The sequence below is a fragment of the Erigeron canadensis genome, chromosome 7, assembly GCF_010389155.1.
Source record: "Erigeron canadensis isolate Cc75 chromosome 7, C_canadensis_v1, whole genome shotgun sequence".
NCBI classification, from domain to species: domain Eukaryota; kingdom Viridiplantae; phylum Streptophyta; class Magnoliopsida; order Asterales; family Asteraceae; genus Erigeron; species Erigeron canadensis.
In genome coordinates this window covers 32,572,760-32,589,523 of record NC_057767.1, presented here as the reverse complement: position 1 = coordinate 32,589,523, position 16,764 = coordinate 32,572,760, and the positions used below count along the sequence as shown (strand labels likewise).

General features: G+C 33.3%; 2 protein-coding genes across 5 annotated transcripts; both read right to left on the bottom strand.

Annotated features, from left to right (window-relative positions):
- Positions 1-6,054: 6,054 nt before the first annotated feature.
- LOC122608056 (dimethylnonatriene synthase-like) lies at positions 6,055-7,811 on the bottom strand. Its single transcript, XM_043781140.1, has 2 exons — positions 6,857-7,811; positions 6,055-6,772 (listed from the first exon to the last, which is right to left on the bottom strand). Exons 1-2 carry the CDS (start codon positions 7,793-7,795, stop codon positions 6,143-6,145), a joined length of 1,569 nt encoding a protein of 522 aa, XP_043637075.1. The 5' UTR covers positions 7,796-7,811; the 3' UTR covers positions 6,055-6,142.
- Positions 7,812-11,203: 3,392 nt separating this feature from the next.
- Positions 11,204-16,219, bottom strand: LOC122607050. Of its 4 annotated transcripts, none has more exons than XM_043779970.1 (7): positions 15,827-16,219; positions 14,575-14,756; positions 14,312-14,486; positions 12,977-13,185; positions 12,436-12,561; positions 12,185-12,312; positions 11,204-11,803 (listed from the first exon to the last, which is right to left on the bottom strand). In XM_043779970.1, the coding sequence occupies exons 1-7, from the start codon at positions 16,033-16,035 to the stop codon at positions 11,387-11,389; spliced, it is 1,446 nt and encodes a 481-aa protein (XP_043635905.1). In that variant the 5' UTR covers positions 16,036-16,219; the 3' UTR covers positions 11,204-11,386. The 4 variants fall into 4 exon arrangements, with proteins under 4 accessions (XP_043635905.1, XP_043635906.1, XP_043635907.1 ...); XM_043779971.1 differs by having other exon boundaries at positions 11,204-11,791; XM_043779972.1 differs by having other exon boundaries at positions 12,206-12,312.
- Between the last annotated feature and the right edge of the window lie 545 nt (positions 16,220-16,764).

Below are 16,764 nucleotides of genomic sequence, written 5' to 3'. Positions count from 1 at the left end.
TTTTATAAATAAATTGTGTAATGTTATTTATTTTTAATGTAATGTTTTTATTTTTAATGAAATATTTTTTATTTGGGTATGTTTTAGTTTGTCATAAATTTTAGAGGGTTAAAAGTGTAAAGTTTGGATAAATTGGTAAAATTAAATAATTGGTGGGTCCAAGACTAGTCTTTGGTAGATGAGTCCATTGGGTGCATTTTTGGGGGATTAGTCCTTAGAGTGTTTTTTGCTAATGTGGCGCTGACAGAGACTAGTCTTTGGTGGATTAATGCTTACCATTGGGGAGCCTCTAAACTTCATCCACCCATAAAAATACTAATTTTATTAGTTTGTTTGTATATTCGATTTTCAAAAGAAAAAATATACTTTGTATTGTCTACTTTTTTTAAAACAAATATAGCTACATATATATATATATATATTAATTTACTTTATGTAATATTGTAATTGTAATATATATATATTTTTCAATTTCACTTTGCAAATTTTAATAAAATATTTAAAAATATATATAATTTTTAAAAGTTCTGCTGCGATATGTAGGTCTTTTTTTGCATGTGAATATCCTGTTTTGCATTTTCTTTATTGGTTTGTTATTCATTTTATTATGTAATTAATATAATATTTGTTCATTCATGTATGCATGTTTTAATTTCATGCATTTTTCACTACTAACAAAGATTTAACTAATATGTTTGATATTTCTTCGATTGCTGTTTAGTTTTTATTTACATTTATCCAAGTTATGAAAAAAAAAAAAGTCTATATACTTATCGCCATAGAATTTTTTCAAAAATTAGTTACAAGGGGAACTTCACTGGTTTTGTTGAAACAATATAAATTCTTTACCCTAAATTCAAGTTTTCAACTTTGAATCATTTCACTAAAACGTGTTTTTTTTTTTTTTTTATTTGTAAAGTTAACTTGCAATTGCTTATTTCGAAAAGGAATTAAAGAAAATCAGAAATGAATTAAGATGTAACTATGCTTTGATGATTAAAAACATTAAACAATACATAAAAATAGACGCCAAACCTACAAAAATACCCTCTTTCATATGAAAATAATTCAAAGTTTATTTCTTATTTAGAAAGAAATTTTTTAGACATGTTAATTAAATTTATGAACTTTAATCGTAGACATTCAGAATAGTTTAATTAGGAGTACAGGTGAAATAATTTGCCGTAAAAGAAATGTACCGTTTCTGTAAGTTAACAGCATCATCAAAAATCCAAACACTACAAAGCTACACGATCAACGCTATGTCAACATAATCAAACCTATTGCACAATAATCAACATACGATTTCCAGGCTAGACCACAAAGGGTGACCAAAAATTGTAGATTTAACATGGCATAATTGCTACTCTTGGTATTAAAAAATGTTTATGTAAACCCATCACCCGTTAAGATGTACCTTATATCTTAACCATATACTTTCAAGGAATCTTAATTACTTGATGATATTTAGCTCTGTATATATGTACTAGATCGGTGGCCGCGCAATGCAGCGACGGTAACGGCGACGGTGATAGTGTGGTTATTAACGTAAAAGTAATTCCATTGCAGTCGGAGATGTGATGAATTGTTGCGCGGAATATGAAAAGGGGGACGAGGAGGGGGGACAAATTTTGGGTTAGGGTTTTTGCTATGTGTTTCTGTGCGAGGAAGTGATGTGACTAATTTATACCCATTACCCACATCATTATTGGCCATTTTAATATATGTTTTTAGTCGTTTTTGTATGCATTTGGCGCGTTTATGGTGTTTGTTAGTGTTTACAGGCTCTAGACAGGTTACGCGTCCATTTGGTACATTTTCGGTTGATTATTGGCCAGGAAATACGTTATGTTGATAAGAGTCGATTTGAATGGACGAGGCGGCAGAGCTTAGCAAGTAATCGAGACCGAAACAAGTTGGTCCTGTACAAGCTTTTAACTGCGCCGCAGTGGGGATGCATTAGCCCACTGCACCGCAGTCTTGATCCACGGAAATTATTGGACAAACCCCCACTGCACCGCAGTGGGGATGGCAACATAAGGACTGCGCCGCAGTCAAGTGAATAAGAAAAGAGGCCGTGGATTCATACTGCGCCGCAGTGGTGGTCACACGAGCCACTGCGCCGCAGTCAACTGAAGTCAAAGTCGACCAATATCCCACTGCGCCGCAGTGGGTGCACGGGGGAACAGACCTTGCTTTGTTTCTGCATCAGATTTTTGAGGAAGTATAAATAGAAAACCCTAAGTCGAAAATTAGGGCATCCAAACTCTTTCTAGGAGCTACTCTATCAGGATTCTTCCTTCTCCAATCAAGTGTTTCACTTAGGCGGACTCATCGAAGATATTACGGGCACCCATCTAGATCGTATCTACATTATTATCTTGCAATTTTATTTTCTTCAAACAATTGGTACATCATGTTTCTCTTCTATTTTTAATTATCGTTGTTCTGAGATCTTGATGATAATAATTCTTTTCATTAATTAATTTCGATATTGGTTGCATATTATTCTTCGTTGGTGTACCAGTTGAATGTGTATGTGATTTTAAAACGGTTACTTGTCTATAAGTAATTATCACTAGTTCATGGTATGATAGTGAATATCATTTTAAGAAAAGATTAATTTTGTCAACGTGATTGATATCGGTTGGTGGTACCACGTTATTGTCACATAGGTTCAATTGATAATTTGATAGTCAATAAAACTGATTGTTAGAAGAATTGTCTTGGTTTTGGTGGTACCGGCTTGGGTGATTCGACTAGTAGTTAGGTGATTCGAGAATTTATTCACGGTTGGTGGTACCACGTGAGTAGCTTAATCTTTTCACGGCTATCTTTTAAACTCTAGAGAATGTGTTCTTCATCAAATGCAATCACATTTGAAGTCAAGGTGGATGACTTTTAATTATATTGTCTGAACTTCTCTTTTAAATTTATGCAATCATTTTGCAGACCAATTTATTCAATTGTTAAAAAGGAATTTTGAAGCAACACCCGTTTTCCAAACCATTTTACAAGCAACTAATCATTTCACAGTCCCTGAGAACGAACTCAGACTTACCTCTTAACTATATTACAAACGATCGGGTCGACTGCCCGTGAGTGCGTAGTAGTGAGTTCTTTGGTAGTTTTAGTTTATAAATTTAAAGCTCGATTTTGCATATCAGGGAGAGATAGAGGTTGAATTTTTTTAAGGTCATTTTAGTCACAATCTATAAAACAGAAATAAAAAATGTATTAAAATGGAGGGTAAATATGTCATTTCAGGTTTTTTAAAGAGTTAATTGCAAAATTGGTCCCTGTGGTTTACACAGTTTAGCAATGGGGGTCCCTTTTTAAGTATCGTTGCAATGGCGGTCCCTGTTTTAAGAATTTTTTGCAAGATTGGTCCCTTTCTAACAGAACCGTTAGCGAATGTCGTCAAATCTTAACATAAGGGACCATCATTGCTAGTAAACTCAGAAAGGACCCCCATTACTTAAATGGAAAAACCATATGGACCAATCTTGCAATTAACAACTTGATATCCATTTTTGATTTAACTCAAGAGATTGCAACATAGAATTATCAGTTTGTCAGATCCTTAATTAGTAAACTTATGTATACTCAAAAATTATAATAATGGAGATGTACCTTGTATAATCTTTTTTACTTTGAAAAATAATTGATATATAAACTTTTGTTATTATTTATAGTTACGAAATTAGAGGTTTTATGTTTGAAATTTGATATTACCAAAAGTAAACTTGTTCAAAAAATATAATTACCATATATGGTTTTTTAGTTCCCTATGTACGTAACCTGTTAAACATTTATGTAGTTGGTGGATTAATAAATATTACTTAATAAATATATAGTTTATTTTCCCTATAGATTATTACAAACTTTTTAATATGTTTTTTATATATCGAGTAACACAGTTTGTTATTTTATGACGTAAATATAAATTATTATGTGGATTTGATTATCATCACAATTGAAGCATTTACAAATTTCATATTATTTTTGTAAAAATATGTTTTTAATAGTTTTAATTATCAATAATCATGAAAAGCTAAAGTATGTTAATAGTTATATTTAAATTAAGTATTTATTAATTTTCATGCTTTTTATAGAAAAGTTAAAAAGTATACTTAGGGATCTGAATAGGGATGAGCATTTGGACCGAAACCCGTGACCTGACCCGAAACTGGCCCGAACCGACCCGCCCAAAGCAATAACGGGTCGGGTCGCAGGTCACGTTTTTAGTAAATTCGAGGGTCACGGGTTGGACGGGTCGGGTTGGGTGAAGCCAAAAACCGAAAAATTATAAAGGAAACCCGTGACCAGCCCATGACCCGTCTGAACCCGACCCGACCCGGACCTTCACGGGTCGGGTCACGGTTCCATTTTTCATGCTTTCGCGGGTCGCGAGTCGGGCTACATTCTGACCCGTGTACATCCCTAAATCTGACGCACTGATAATTATATGATCAAAAAAAAATATCAAGTTGTTAATTGCAAGATTGGTCCCTATTGTTTTTTCATATTAGTAATTGGGGTCCTTCTTGAGTTTACTAGCAATGGTCCCTTTTGTTAAGAGTTGACGACACCCACTAACAGTCATGTTAAAAAGGGACTAATCTTGCAAAAAATTTTCAAAATAGGGACCCCATTGCAATGATATTTAAAAAGGGACCCCCATTGCTAAAATGTGTAAACTATAAGGACCAATTTTGCAATTAACTCTTTTTAAAATTAAGGAGGGAGAAAGGAAATTTATTTTATAAAGAAGTATAGATAGTATTTCAATAATTCTCCGTATGCCAAAATTTTATAGTAAAAAAAGTAACTATAAATAAAACGTGGAACACACGTCCTTAGCAATTAATCTTAGTTGCATCTTCGAATTTGGAAAGGGGCAGCCATTGCCCAACCCATGTTTTTCTCATTAAAAATTAGAAATCTTGCACTTCCAAAGAGAGTAAACGTTAATTTTAGTAAGCTGTGTGGCCCCAAGACAGTCTCGTGGATTCGAAGGTTCTGTGTCAAATACAAAGTGGACTAGTACCCTTTGAATTCAGAAAATATGGCTGTTATTAATATGGAAATATTATTGTCAATGTCATATTTGGAAAAGCAAACAATGAGTAGTTTATTAAACATGATTATATTCCGACCATTTATTTTTTCTATCTCGGCCATTTATTAATATGGATTGAACATATACGATGGTGCAAATTTAGCCTATCTTTAGACAAACTTTAAAAAAAAAAAAAAAGTTTTGTGTAATTGAATTAAAAAATGAATATAGAACTTGTTCATGTGAATATGTGATGGTTTTATAATTATAAAATTAGTGCCAGTATTGGGCTATAGAAACTTGGGCTCACAAACTTTTAGGAGTGTTCAAAGAAGAAAAAAACGATTTTTTTCACTAGTCACTTACTATGTTTACTATGGTAAATGATAGTTAGGAGTCAGGACAAGGTAATTCTCAAATCTTAGGATTGTGCATTTGTGATTTTGTCCACCTAGAAACTTGTTTTTTTTTAAAAAAAAAAAAAACAAAAAACAAAATTCGTATCACTTGTCAGGAATTATAACTACTTCGCATTTTAGTGCTAAACCTTATACTAATGATATCTTGAAAACATGCCTCAAATTTCCTAGAAATTCATATTATGCAGGATATACATTGATCTGAAAGTGCATAAAGATCAAACATTCATCAAATGTTTGGTAAAAATAGTTCATAAAATAAGTTAACTTAGGAATATATAATCTTATTCATATATATATATGTATCTCTAGTTCTGATAATCGACAAGTTTGCAGCTATCAATTTCATTATTCAACTCACTACATATAATATTGTAATTATTCACACTTTTACTCAGCGTAAACAAATTATAAAATTTGTTACATTTTTATGTGTGTAAAGTTATATTGAATTAAAAGTGTGAAGAAATTTATACAAAAATTAGTTGTGAATTTTTAACACTTCACACTTTTTAGTGTAGATAAACTTTTACACACTTTTAGGTTAATAATAATTTTATAAATATAAAAGAGTGACAAACTTTATAATTTGTTCACATTAACTAAGATGGTGGATAATTACAATATTATTTGTAGTGACTCCATAATCTTCAAATTGGTCTCAAAGCATTTGATAGAGCTCTCGGGGAAGGCGTGGAGTGATGATCGCTTCAAGAGGTTTTGTCTTTGGCAAAGATTGGCCCGAAGCCTCTGTCATGTCCACAGGCGTCCCCATTGGCGTTGACAAATCAAACCCTTGAATCAACCGAGCAAGTATCAAGTGAACCAATCGTAATGCAAACGTAGTTGCAGGGCACATTCTCCTTCCTGAGCTGAACGGAATGTATTCAAAATTTTGACCTTGATAATTTACGTTTGAATGCTCTTCAAGAAACCTTTCTGGTCTAAAATCAAAAGGATCGGGCCAAATTTGAGGGTCATGATGTAGCTTCCATATGTTCACAATTAGACGAGTTCCTTTGGAGATATGATATCCTCCTATATTGCAGTCTTCAACAGCCTCACGTGGTGCACTTAAAGGACCCGGTGGGTACATTCTGAGTGTTTCCTTCACTATGGCTTGCAGATATGATAAGTTTTTGATATCTGATTCTTCTACCCATTTCTCGCGCCCTACATAGATGTCAATCTCTTTTTGACAAGCTTTAAGGATCGCAGGGTTGTTCAATAATAAAGAGAGCGCCCATGTCATTGTCTCAGCAACGCTTTCTGAACCTGTCAACATGAGAATCTACCAAAATCATAAGTTTAGCATATATAGCTAGAGATATCAATATGATTAAGTGTTGAATCAAGATTGAAATATGTTACAAACCAGTGTTGTTGCTTTGATGATGGTTTCACGTCCGTGGCCAAAAATTTCAGCATCTTTTGACAGGGTTGAGAGCATCACATCCATAAAATCGGTTTCTTGATCACTATCCAGATCATTCTCTTTTCTCTTCTCAATATGTTCGTCAAGCCATTTTTGTATGACACCATCAAACTCATTTCCCATTTGCTTCATAGTTTTTATATGTCCTCCAATATCCATCCATTCTAGACTTGGAATATGATCAGACATCACAAAAGCTCCAATAATTTGCAACCCTTTCTTTATGGCTTCTTTTACCCGTGTGTCTTCATTGTTACCTTCAGAACATCTTTTTCCAACTAACATTCTCATGTTTATACTAACCGTTATTTGCTCAAACCACTTGTCCAATTTGATTATAGACATTCCATCTCGATTTTTCAAGGACCATACTGAGAGTTCCTTAATAGAATTCATCACTTCTGAATCGCGTACATTTTTGAACTTTTCAAGACACTGGCTTGTAAAAAGCTTAGACATGACCAATTTCCGCATTTCCTTCCAATACGGTCCATAAGGTGCTAGTCCAAAACTAGTATTGTCATAGACCATGTACCGGCTTGCTGCAATATCGGGCCTAGATAAAACTTTTTTGTCATTGGTGCCCAAGCACTCCTTTATTGTCTCCAAACTGCTCACAACCACAGCTCGGCGACTGCCAAGCCGTAAAGAGAAAACAGGACCATATTCATCAGCAATTTTTCCAAGTATTCTTGCTGCTGGAGTTTGACTCTGTAGAAGTTTAAGGTGACCTATTAAAGGCCATGCCCCAGATGGTTCTGGAGCTACATTTTTATTAACTTTTCTTGTGTTGTTTCCTATGGTTCTGATGCAAAGATATGTTAAGGCAATAAGTAAAAGCCCTGAAATTATTGGTAAAACTTGAGTAAAAGTTTCCATGTATTGACTTATGGTTTTGTATTCTAAATTTTGAAATATTACTGACAATTCATTTGTATTTATAGCTTAGATAATGTAGACAAAATAAATGATGGTATATCCCATTTCCAACCAAGATTACCAAACTTTTTGGTTGGTGAGGATGATGGATTTCAAACGATTGAATTGATGAGGATGATGGATTAGGAACTTTTTTACTCCTTTTTGTATGAAATTTAAACGACATAAAGGAGATAAAAGTTATCTTTTAAAACCAGGTATTTGTATAACTATTTTGGTTGTTAAAAACGAGTGTAGTACCCGTGAGTTGCGGCAGAATTTTATAACTACCTTTTTGTATGAATACATTGATTACAAAGTGTCAAAAATATAGATTATAAGATTATGTCAATTGTTTTAAAACTATATGGTATTTTAGTGTTGTAATGTGTAGAGGGATTTTGGGAACCATAAATATGCTGAAAGAGACATTTTGAAAACAAAAATAATGTTTAATTTGTTTATTCAATTCTTTTTATAAGGGATTAAAGATGATTGAGTTGGGTTAACTATTCAAACTTGTATAATAGAGTAAGTAAGTAAGACTCAATATCGTCTTTCATAAGTTTTAGGTACCAATAACTCGACGGTGTATGGGGATCCCTACCATGACGGTGTAGAGAGGTTGATTCCTGGTTTCACCTGAGATAGAAAAGTACCTTTAGCCTTGTATATAAGTTACTAAAATTTAATATATAAAACAAGAGTGCTAATAAACCACAAAACGAAATCATTACTTTGTATCCATAATAATAATATAGTAATAATTATAATATATATACTCTTTTATAAAAGAAACTGACCTCTCCCCTTCTTAAATTTAAGAAGTTGATATGTTTAATTTACCCTCCATCTTAATACATCTCTACTTTTATTCTATACACTGTGACTAAACTGCCCTTAAAAAATCTTCAAACTCTATGTCTCCCTCACGCAGAATCACATAGCAAAAACTCTACCTTAACGATCGTTAAATCCATTAATTAAGTTGGATGTTTTAGATGGTTGTATCTTATGCTACAGGGGTGTACTTTTAGCTACAGTAACACCCCTCACATTCTAACTTTACTTTTTACTTTTTTAGTATATATACATATATATATATAATTGAGTAAATAATTACTCAAATCTAGAAGGTTGCCCGTTCTTTCAAAAATAAAGTTACAAGCTACACAATTAACTCTATGACAAGCCGTTCTGAAAAAAATAAAATGCTATGTCATCATAATCAAACTTGTAGGCCAAAATTCAATATACAATGCCCGGGCTAGACCACAAAGGGTGACTATAGATTCTAAAATACGGCATAATTAATCTTGATATTAACTTTACTGTAAAGTGGTCACCCGTGAGGATCTTTTCCATCTTCTCCTTATATTTTTCAGGAATCTTGATTAATTATTTATGATATCAAACACTACATATGGTGATTCAATAATTCATCAACGTTTGAAGAAAGACTGTAAGAGTATGTATGTGTGGTTGCGGCCTTCGGGGACACGTACACACGTATACCAAAAAAAATTTCTATTCGAGAAAAGCAACTATAAACAAATATGGAAACACACATCCAATGTTGTACATTTATATGTCTGTCTGAATTCGATAAGCAACGGCAGAAGCACGTTCAATTTGAAAGACGTACATATTAATTGATTGTACTTTCTGCGTATTTATCATTAAATGTCATCCTTTTAGGCTCCATTCTTGAGTTTTATGTTAAGGAGATAAGAAAAAAAAGAGTAAGAAATATTTAGTTTTTTTATTCTTGAGTTTTTGTTTTAAAAGAAAGGAAATGAAAAGAAAAGGAAAAATAGAGTGTTTTGATTCCACAACTTTCTTGCCACTTTTGGCAAGATTTGAAAGGAAAAGTGGTTAAATTATTATTATACCCCTCAAACTTATATAAAGGTTTTAATTACTACAAGGCTATAAATGTAAAATTATATCTTTTTATCCTTTCTTTTCCTTCCATTCTAACTCAAGAATATATTCAACTATCAACTTTCTTTTCTTTTCTTTCAACTCGAAAATGCCTCTTTTTTATGTAGTTTTTATCTTTTCTTCCCCTATCCAATCTTCTCCATTCTTTTCTTTTAATAAAAACTCGAAAATACAGTGTTAGACAATTATACATTATGCAATAATAGGTTTACTTGTTGTACATAATAAAAGTCTTTTATGGATTATTATTACCTTTAATAAAAAAAACATAATCACTAAATTGAAATTTGGCCCTTTTAAGTGTTTCTATCACAACATTCCAAATATGAAGGTTCTTAAAGATATAAAGCTTGAACCAAGTTGGTTAATGGAAAAAGGAATGGTGGTGGAAATGTTAATAATTTATAGCTTAATATATTGATTTATGGATTATTATTCCTTTAAAAAAAAACATAATCACTAAATTGAAATTTGGCCCTTTTTAGTTTTTTTATCACAACATTCCAAATACGAAGGTTCTTAAAGATATAGAGCTTGAACCAAGTTAGTTAATGGACAAAGGAATGGTGGTGGAAATGTTAATAATTTATAGCTTAATATATTGATAGTTAGGGTATGGTTAGTGTGAAAACAACATCAAATATGGAGGGAAGTGTGAGAACTATTAATTTTCCTTCCTCTTTCTCCTTTTTTTGTGGTTTTTTAATCTTTTAATTTTTTTGATTTTTTTTTCTTTTTATTTCTTTTAACAAAAACACATTCAAAATAAAAAAAAATTTTGTAAAAAATTATATGGATTACCTGTTGAAAACGTATGGATACGGTACAGACGTTGCCCTCATCCGTTCTAAAGGGTTGTTACCGGACTCATATGGGAATGGTATGGATTTGATGGACGGAGATCCAAGAGATGTTGGTGTTTGGATATGGTACGGACGTAGCCCTTAACTCTAAGGACAAAGCCCTTAAAGATTGTTTTTTAGTGGTTCTCACGATTCTCGCCATATATGTTGGTTCTCACTTGATCCCTTCACTTGATAGCTATATTGAGAAGATAACATGAGTTGGTCATTCCACATGATATGTGTTGATATGTTGTGTTACACAACTTGTGTGTATTAACTATAGAAATGAAAGGTAATGCACATGATTGTTGGAATATAAAACACCAAAAAGGCAAAAAGCTTAATTTGTTAGTACAAATAACAAAATCCTATTTTTCATACTAAAAGTAGTATGAAGCATCAATCTTTAATTATTTTGAACCTGGACCATATGAAAGTATATAGACAGTTCTGGCTTAGGTTCTTTTGTAAAAAACAGTTATATTTCAATAGAAAAACATCTGTTCCAGATAAAATTTGAAACAACTTTTATATTTCAATATACGGTCTGAAAGGGCAAATGCTATATGTGAAGAACAAGTGCAAGAATTAATAGATCTTTATTTCGTTAAGCATGTGATATTTACGCAAGGTTTACACGTGAAGATGATCTAAAACTTATTTATGCACACCAAGTTGTTCCGTATGGTTCAGACATTTCAAAAGTAGACGGTAAATAAATAATGTGCATGCTGGATAATTGGTTGCCCTACATATACTACTTTTACCAAATGTGTCGAATCTTCTTCCAATCGATTTCCACCCTTGGTACAGGAACTCTATGCACACGAGCTTTCTTTTTTTTATTCGACTTTTCTGGCTTTTCTTCTGCAAGATCTTTCTGAACTTCCAGATTTGATTCAGGAATAGTTTTGGGATGAACTTCCATAACTTTCTTTATGTCTAGACTTGGCTCGGGAACAACTTCAAGGTGAACGTCCATAACTTCCTTGATTTCTATATTTGGTTCAGGAGCTGTTTTGGGATGAACTTCCTTGATTTCCAGGTTTTGTTCATGAGCACTTTCGGGACGAACTTTCAGAGAATGAAACCCATGAAAATGGACAGTCAATATGAAAATTCCTACCAATATAGGTAGCAAATATGACCACAGCTGAATAGTAGAACCCTGCAATATCAACTATCGTAGTCACAATTTAGAGGCGTCATCTTTGACCCCTGTACTCATATTACAATCGGAAAATTTTACGTCATATATTTAACAAGTCAAATGGGTTAAGCTAAAAGACCTAACTGTACAGGAAACATATCAAATGAGTCATCAAACGACTTGAAAGTCATTCATAGTACATCTGGATCCATAAAATCCTCTTAAATTGCTTTACTTAAGATTTGTGGCTTGGCCCAGACTGACCCTATTCACTTCAACCCGCCCTTTAAATCACTTATTTGACCCATTCCCCTCCCCCTCCCAAATTCCGGTTTTACCACATCTATTCTGCATCATTGCAGAAGCAAAATCACATATAAAAGATTGTATTGGCAAGATAGAAAGATATACATCATTATTGCACCATCTTGCCTTGTTGAATGCGGATGGAGACTTGGGGGGAAGATTCCTATCTGCATGCTCGAGAACATAGCGCACCAAGTCAACACAAGCCAACTCAGTTGTCTGTTCACAGTCATCTGAAAACACAATGAACACTGAATGAAAACTGAATCTTATAAATATAAACTGAGTCACTTTAAGAGACGGATCAATTCTGTTTCAGATCATAATAACAGTTTAAAATGATAAAGAGGGGACACCTGCAATATCAAATGTTTGTTTACTTGGATGAACACCAAGAAGCTCTCCCAGATAAATACGAACACGTGCACGTTCATTGAGTGAAAGTAGATCTCCATGTGTAATTGCAATAGCAGGTTTATGATCTGAAACATGATTGTGGAAATTAGAGGTGGCTATACCCATCAACTTATGAATGGGTCGGTGTGGGTTGTCTTTTATCTCAAATGGTCCAAACTAGAGAGAATTTCGCTAAAAATGCACCAGCCACCATAACTGTTCAATTCAGAGATTTAGACTCTTGTAATGATATTGTTTCTCAGTCAATATTTATAGATCAAGTATAAACAAAAAATAAATCAAAATAGAAGTACTTATGGGTCAATCCAATGTATCCCAGTCCGTTCAAAACCGTACTAAAATGATTCGGTTTCAATCAGAATCTCTTTTGTCTCATTACCTGGTCTGCCAAATCCGTGACAACTAATGAAAACTGATGCATAGATAGAAACATAGAAAGCTAAAAAATAAAAATAAAAAAACTCTCAATTCCCCTGATACCTTTGAAAGACAAAAATGGTGAACTGAAAACTTGAGCAACCATTTGTGTATACTGAGTGTCTGCTCCATTGCTGTCCAAACATTTCAGAACCGAAAGCCCATTTACCACAAATATAACAAAGTTAACCCTCCTTCTTTGGTAAGACAAAAGTCCATCTTGATGAGCTTTACCCTTCATTCTATCTTGTAAATCTGAATTATCTGTGTCACTGAAAGAGGCAATACCAATTAAAATACATATATCTAGGACAAGACGATATCTATAGTAGAAGTTTTAACTTCAAGCTATTAAAAATACACTTTGACAACTTTCAAAACGTTTGAGCTCTTCGATGCTTTGACCTGTTTGACCAGTTCCATGGGAAATACTTTGTATGTTTCTTCCTTTGGAACTAGGAGATAAATATAAGTATTTCATACAAAACTTAATCAATCTTCGGAGACGGCTTGGAATAACCCGGTCCCGCGTAAAGTCAATATCTTTATATGGAGGCTTTTATTGGATAAAATACCAGCATAACTTAATCTTGATTCCAAGGGCATTGATCTTAATTATGTGCTATGTGTGACATGTAGTGATCAACCTGAATCTGCAATTCATGTTATTTTTAATTGCAATACTTTCTAATCTCTTTGAAAAGATGTATTTGAATGGTGTACTGGGAGAATACCAGCTACAGGTACTGACAAATATCGTTTCGGTCCCTTTAGTTAAAGCCAAAGACAAGCTGCACTGTGGGATTTTGGATGCAATCTTCAGAACTACTTTCTGGGTAATTTGGAGAACTCGTAACAATCAAATCTTTGAGCTAGGTAAACGTATACCCTCACTCCTTCAGGCAATTAAGATGCTTTTAGTCCTTTGGATATCAAGTGCAGCAGAAGTAAAAATATATCTGTAGTTTGGGACTCATGATGCGACTATCTGAATGGAGGAGCCATTTAAGTGGGTGGTCTACTAGTTACTAATATGTATTGCAATTGTCATATTTGGATTTTGCAATTTGTTCTTTTTGCCTTGTATAACCAGGTAGCTCCTGATTCCTGGCCAATCATTGTAGGAAATAAAACCTCAGCTGTTCTAAAAAATATATTCCCCACAGAACTGGTCAAACCGACGAACAGCTGAAACAGGTTGAAGTTCATCAAAGTGCACTTTAATGAACAAAATCCCTTTAGATGGGTTCAATCAAACCATTATATTACTCTTGTAACAATATATTTTTGACCCATACAAAGAAATAACTCAGTCAACCTGAATCTGTTTTAACCCGTTACCTGACCCTCAAAACCCACCCATGTTAGCAGCTCCTGTACGCTAGTTAAAGAACAAACCTTTTCACCAATTCTCCATGACAAACACCGTCTGTCATCCAGCTTTCAATCATCTCCATGTTTTCAAATAAATCATTGGAAAAGCCGCGGGTATCATACAAGCAGAACGAAGTTGAACTTCTTGGTATCATGTACTCTTGGAGGAAGGAAGTTCCATTCCTAATGGATGAATTATCTAAAACAAAAAAAATATTATTAATTTCATCCCAATGATCAAATACATAGCTAGAGAAGTAGATCAAGAAATATAACTGAAAGAGTACATGTAACTTGTGCTCTTTCTGGCGCAAACTTGTCGTCCTCAAACACCCTTGAAATCCTGTTGATAAGACTGCTTTTTCCAGAACCTTTCGGCCCGATCACCAGAAGTGTTGTCGTTTTTGGCACATTGTAGTCACTAATTGTCATTCCACCTACATTTTCTACCCATGATCCAGGTACATAGCTGGAAACACACCAGAAGTTTTAAGCTTGGTCTTTACATTGATAGCAAAACCAACAACAAAATAAAGGAAAGCCACATCTTATTAAAAAAAAATAGAGATACAAGAGATTTCCGCCAATTTACTAATTCAAGTTTCTTTAAAGTACCTCACGTAGCAGATTCATGTTTCTGATTAACAATACACAGGACTGCAAATATCTAAAGTGTTCATTCCATAGAACTTATGTTCAGAATTGCTATTATCGAGTTAACAAAGAAAAACGATTGAAATGTAAAAATTACATGTCTGATCGCTTTTGAAAAGCCAGTTTACCCATGTAACAAAAAACCTCAATGATCACAAATAAGAAATAAACTTGTAACAAAATGTTCAATGATCACAAATAAGAAATAAACTTGAAATTAGCACACTTTTAATGTAATTACTGCACAAACTTAAATAAACTTAGAAAATGTATTCAGCTTTAGTCCAAATTCTATTGTATATACTTTATTGTACAAAATATATTTTTACTGGCATGGTTGTCACGTCAACAAAGTGACACTAATAAGACCATTCTTAATCATTCACCTTTTTCACCTACACTTTTTCCTGCCGTCAACATCACCATCTCATCACCATCACCTTCTATTTTTTTCGTTAACCTTTCACCTTCAAATTTAGTATTCCACTATATCTCACAATACAACCAATCAAAATAAAACAAAAAAACCGGGCCCACTAATATTCTCTTTCACCTAGGTGAACCATTGCACCTAGCTTAAGTCACCTATTCTTTCACCAAGCTACTTTAATAGTTCACCTACGTAGCTATTTATTTCACCTTCTACTTCACCTAGGCCTTCCAAATGGTCTAAGTACAAACATACAGTGTCTATTTAAAATTTACAACTTTCAAACTATGATACATACTTACATAGACTAAAGTTTAATGGATGACATCATTCTTTTCGGTGTAAAACATGCTTTACGATGCTATAATAATTTGAAGCATGTTTGATGGCGTTTATTGTAGAATGATTATAAACTAATGATCACAAAAATAAAAAAAGTTAGAAACAATAATTACCTCAAAATTTTACTTTTATCGACATCCATATTGACAACACGATTCTTTAAATCATGGTAATTCTTGTAAACTTGATCATAAGCACTTTTTATTTTTCTTTCGTCGTTATTGTTTGCTTCAATTTCGGTATTTGTATTGGAATCGGACTCATAATTAATAGAAGAATAAGAAGAAGAAACTGCCGGAAAATTGATGGTGTCGCCGCCCATAACTGCCGTACGTCCGGAGAGGTGAAATGGATAAGCCTTTTATTTATTTATTTATTTATTAATATGGTGTTAGTGTATTACTTCGCGTACAAGGCAAACGGTGACTTAGCGGGTATGGGGGATAGGTATACCCTACCCAATATTATTTGGGTTGACACTAGGTCTTGATCGAGTGATCGGGATGTTTTCTGTTAAGGATTTTATCATGAAAATTATGAGTTCGAAGTTGTGTTAAAAATATTAGGAAAGAGTTGCTATATCCATTTAAGAACAGGTAGAATGAAGATTAATTAAGTTGGGATAACTTTAGACAATCTCTTCCAAACCATATAGGGTGTTACCAATTTACCATGATCCAAACTCGTAATGAATACACCAATTTCAAGGGGTGTTTGTTAGGCCGGTCCTTAATACCTGCGTCCGACGCACGGCACCGGGAGGAGGTGTGGGTCCCGATTCTTGCATTAGCCGTTGCAAAATTAAAAAAAAAAACATTTTTGTTACCTAACTTTGAAACCAACGGCTAGTTGGTTCAAAGTTTTATTTTATTTTTTATTTTCATACTCCTATTTAAACCTCATTACATTACCATTTTAAAATACAACAATCTATAAACATACTCTTTCCTATTACTTTCAAAGCATTTCAATCACACACTACTACTAAAAATGTCTAGTTCATCATCATCATCATCATCATCATCATCATCATCATCATCATCATCATCAT

Bases quoted from the DNA above. Each gene is read 5' to 3' on its own strand.
- LOC122608056 (XM_043781140.1), bottom strand. From the start codon at position 7,795: ATGGAAACTTTTACTCAAGTTTTACCAATAATTTCAGGGCTTTTACTT. The intron at 6,773-6,856 runs GTTTGTAACATA...TGATTTTGGTAG, and splicing joins TCATCAAAGCAACAACACTG to ATTCTCATGTTGACAGGTTC.
- LOC122607050 (XM_043779970.1), bottom strand. From the start codon at position 16,035: ATGGGCGGCGACACCATCAATTTTCCGGCAGTTTCTTCTTCTTATTCT. The intron at 13,186-14,311 runs GTTTGTTCTTTA...TGCCTCTTTCAG, and splicing joins CATGGAGAATTGGTGAAAAG to TGACACAGATAATTCAGATT. The intron at 12,313-12,435 runs GTGTCCCCTCTT...TTGTGTTTTCAG, and splicing joins ACAAACATTTGATATTGCAG to ATGACTGTGAACAGACAACT.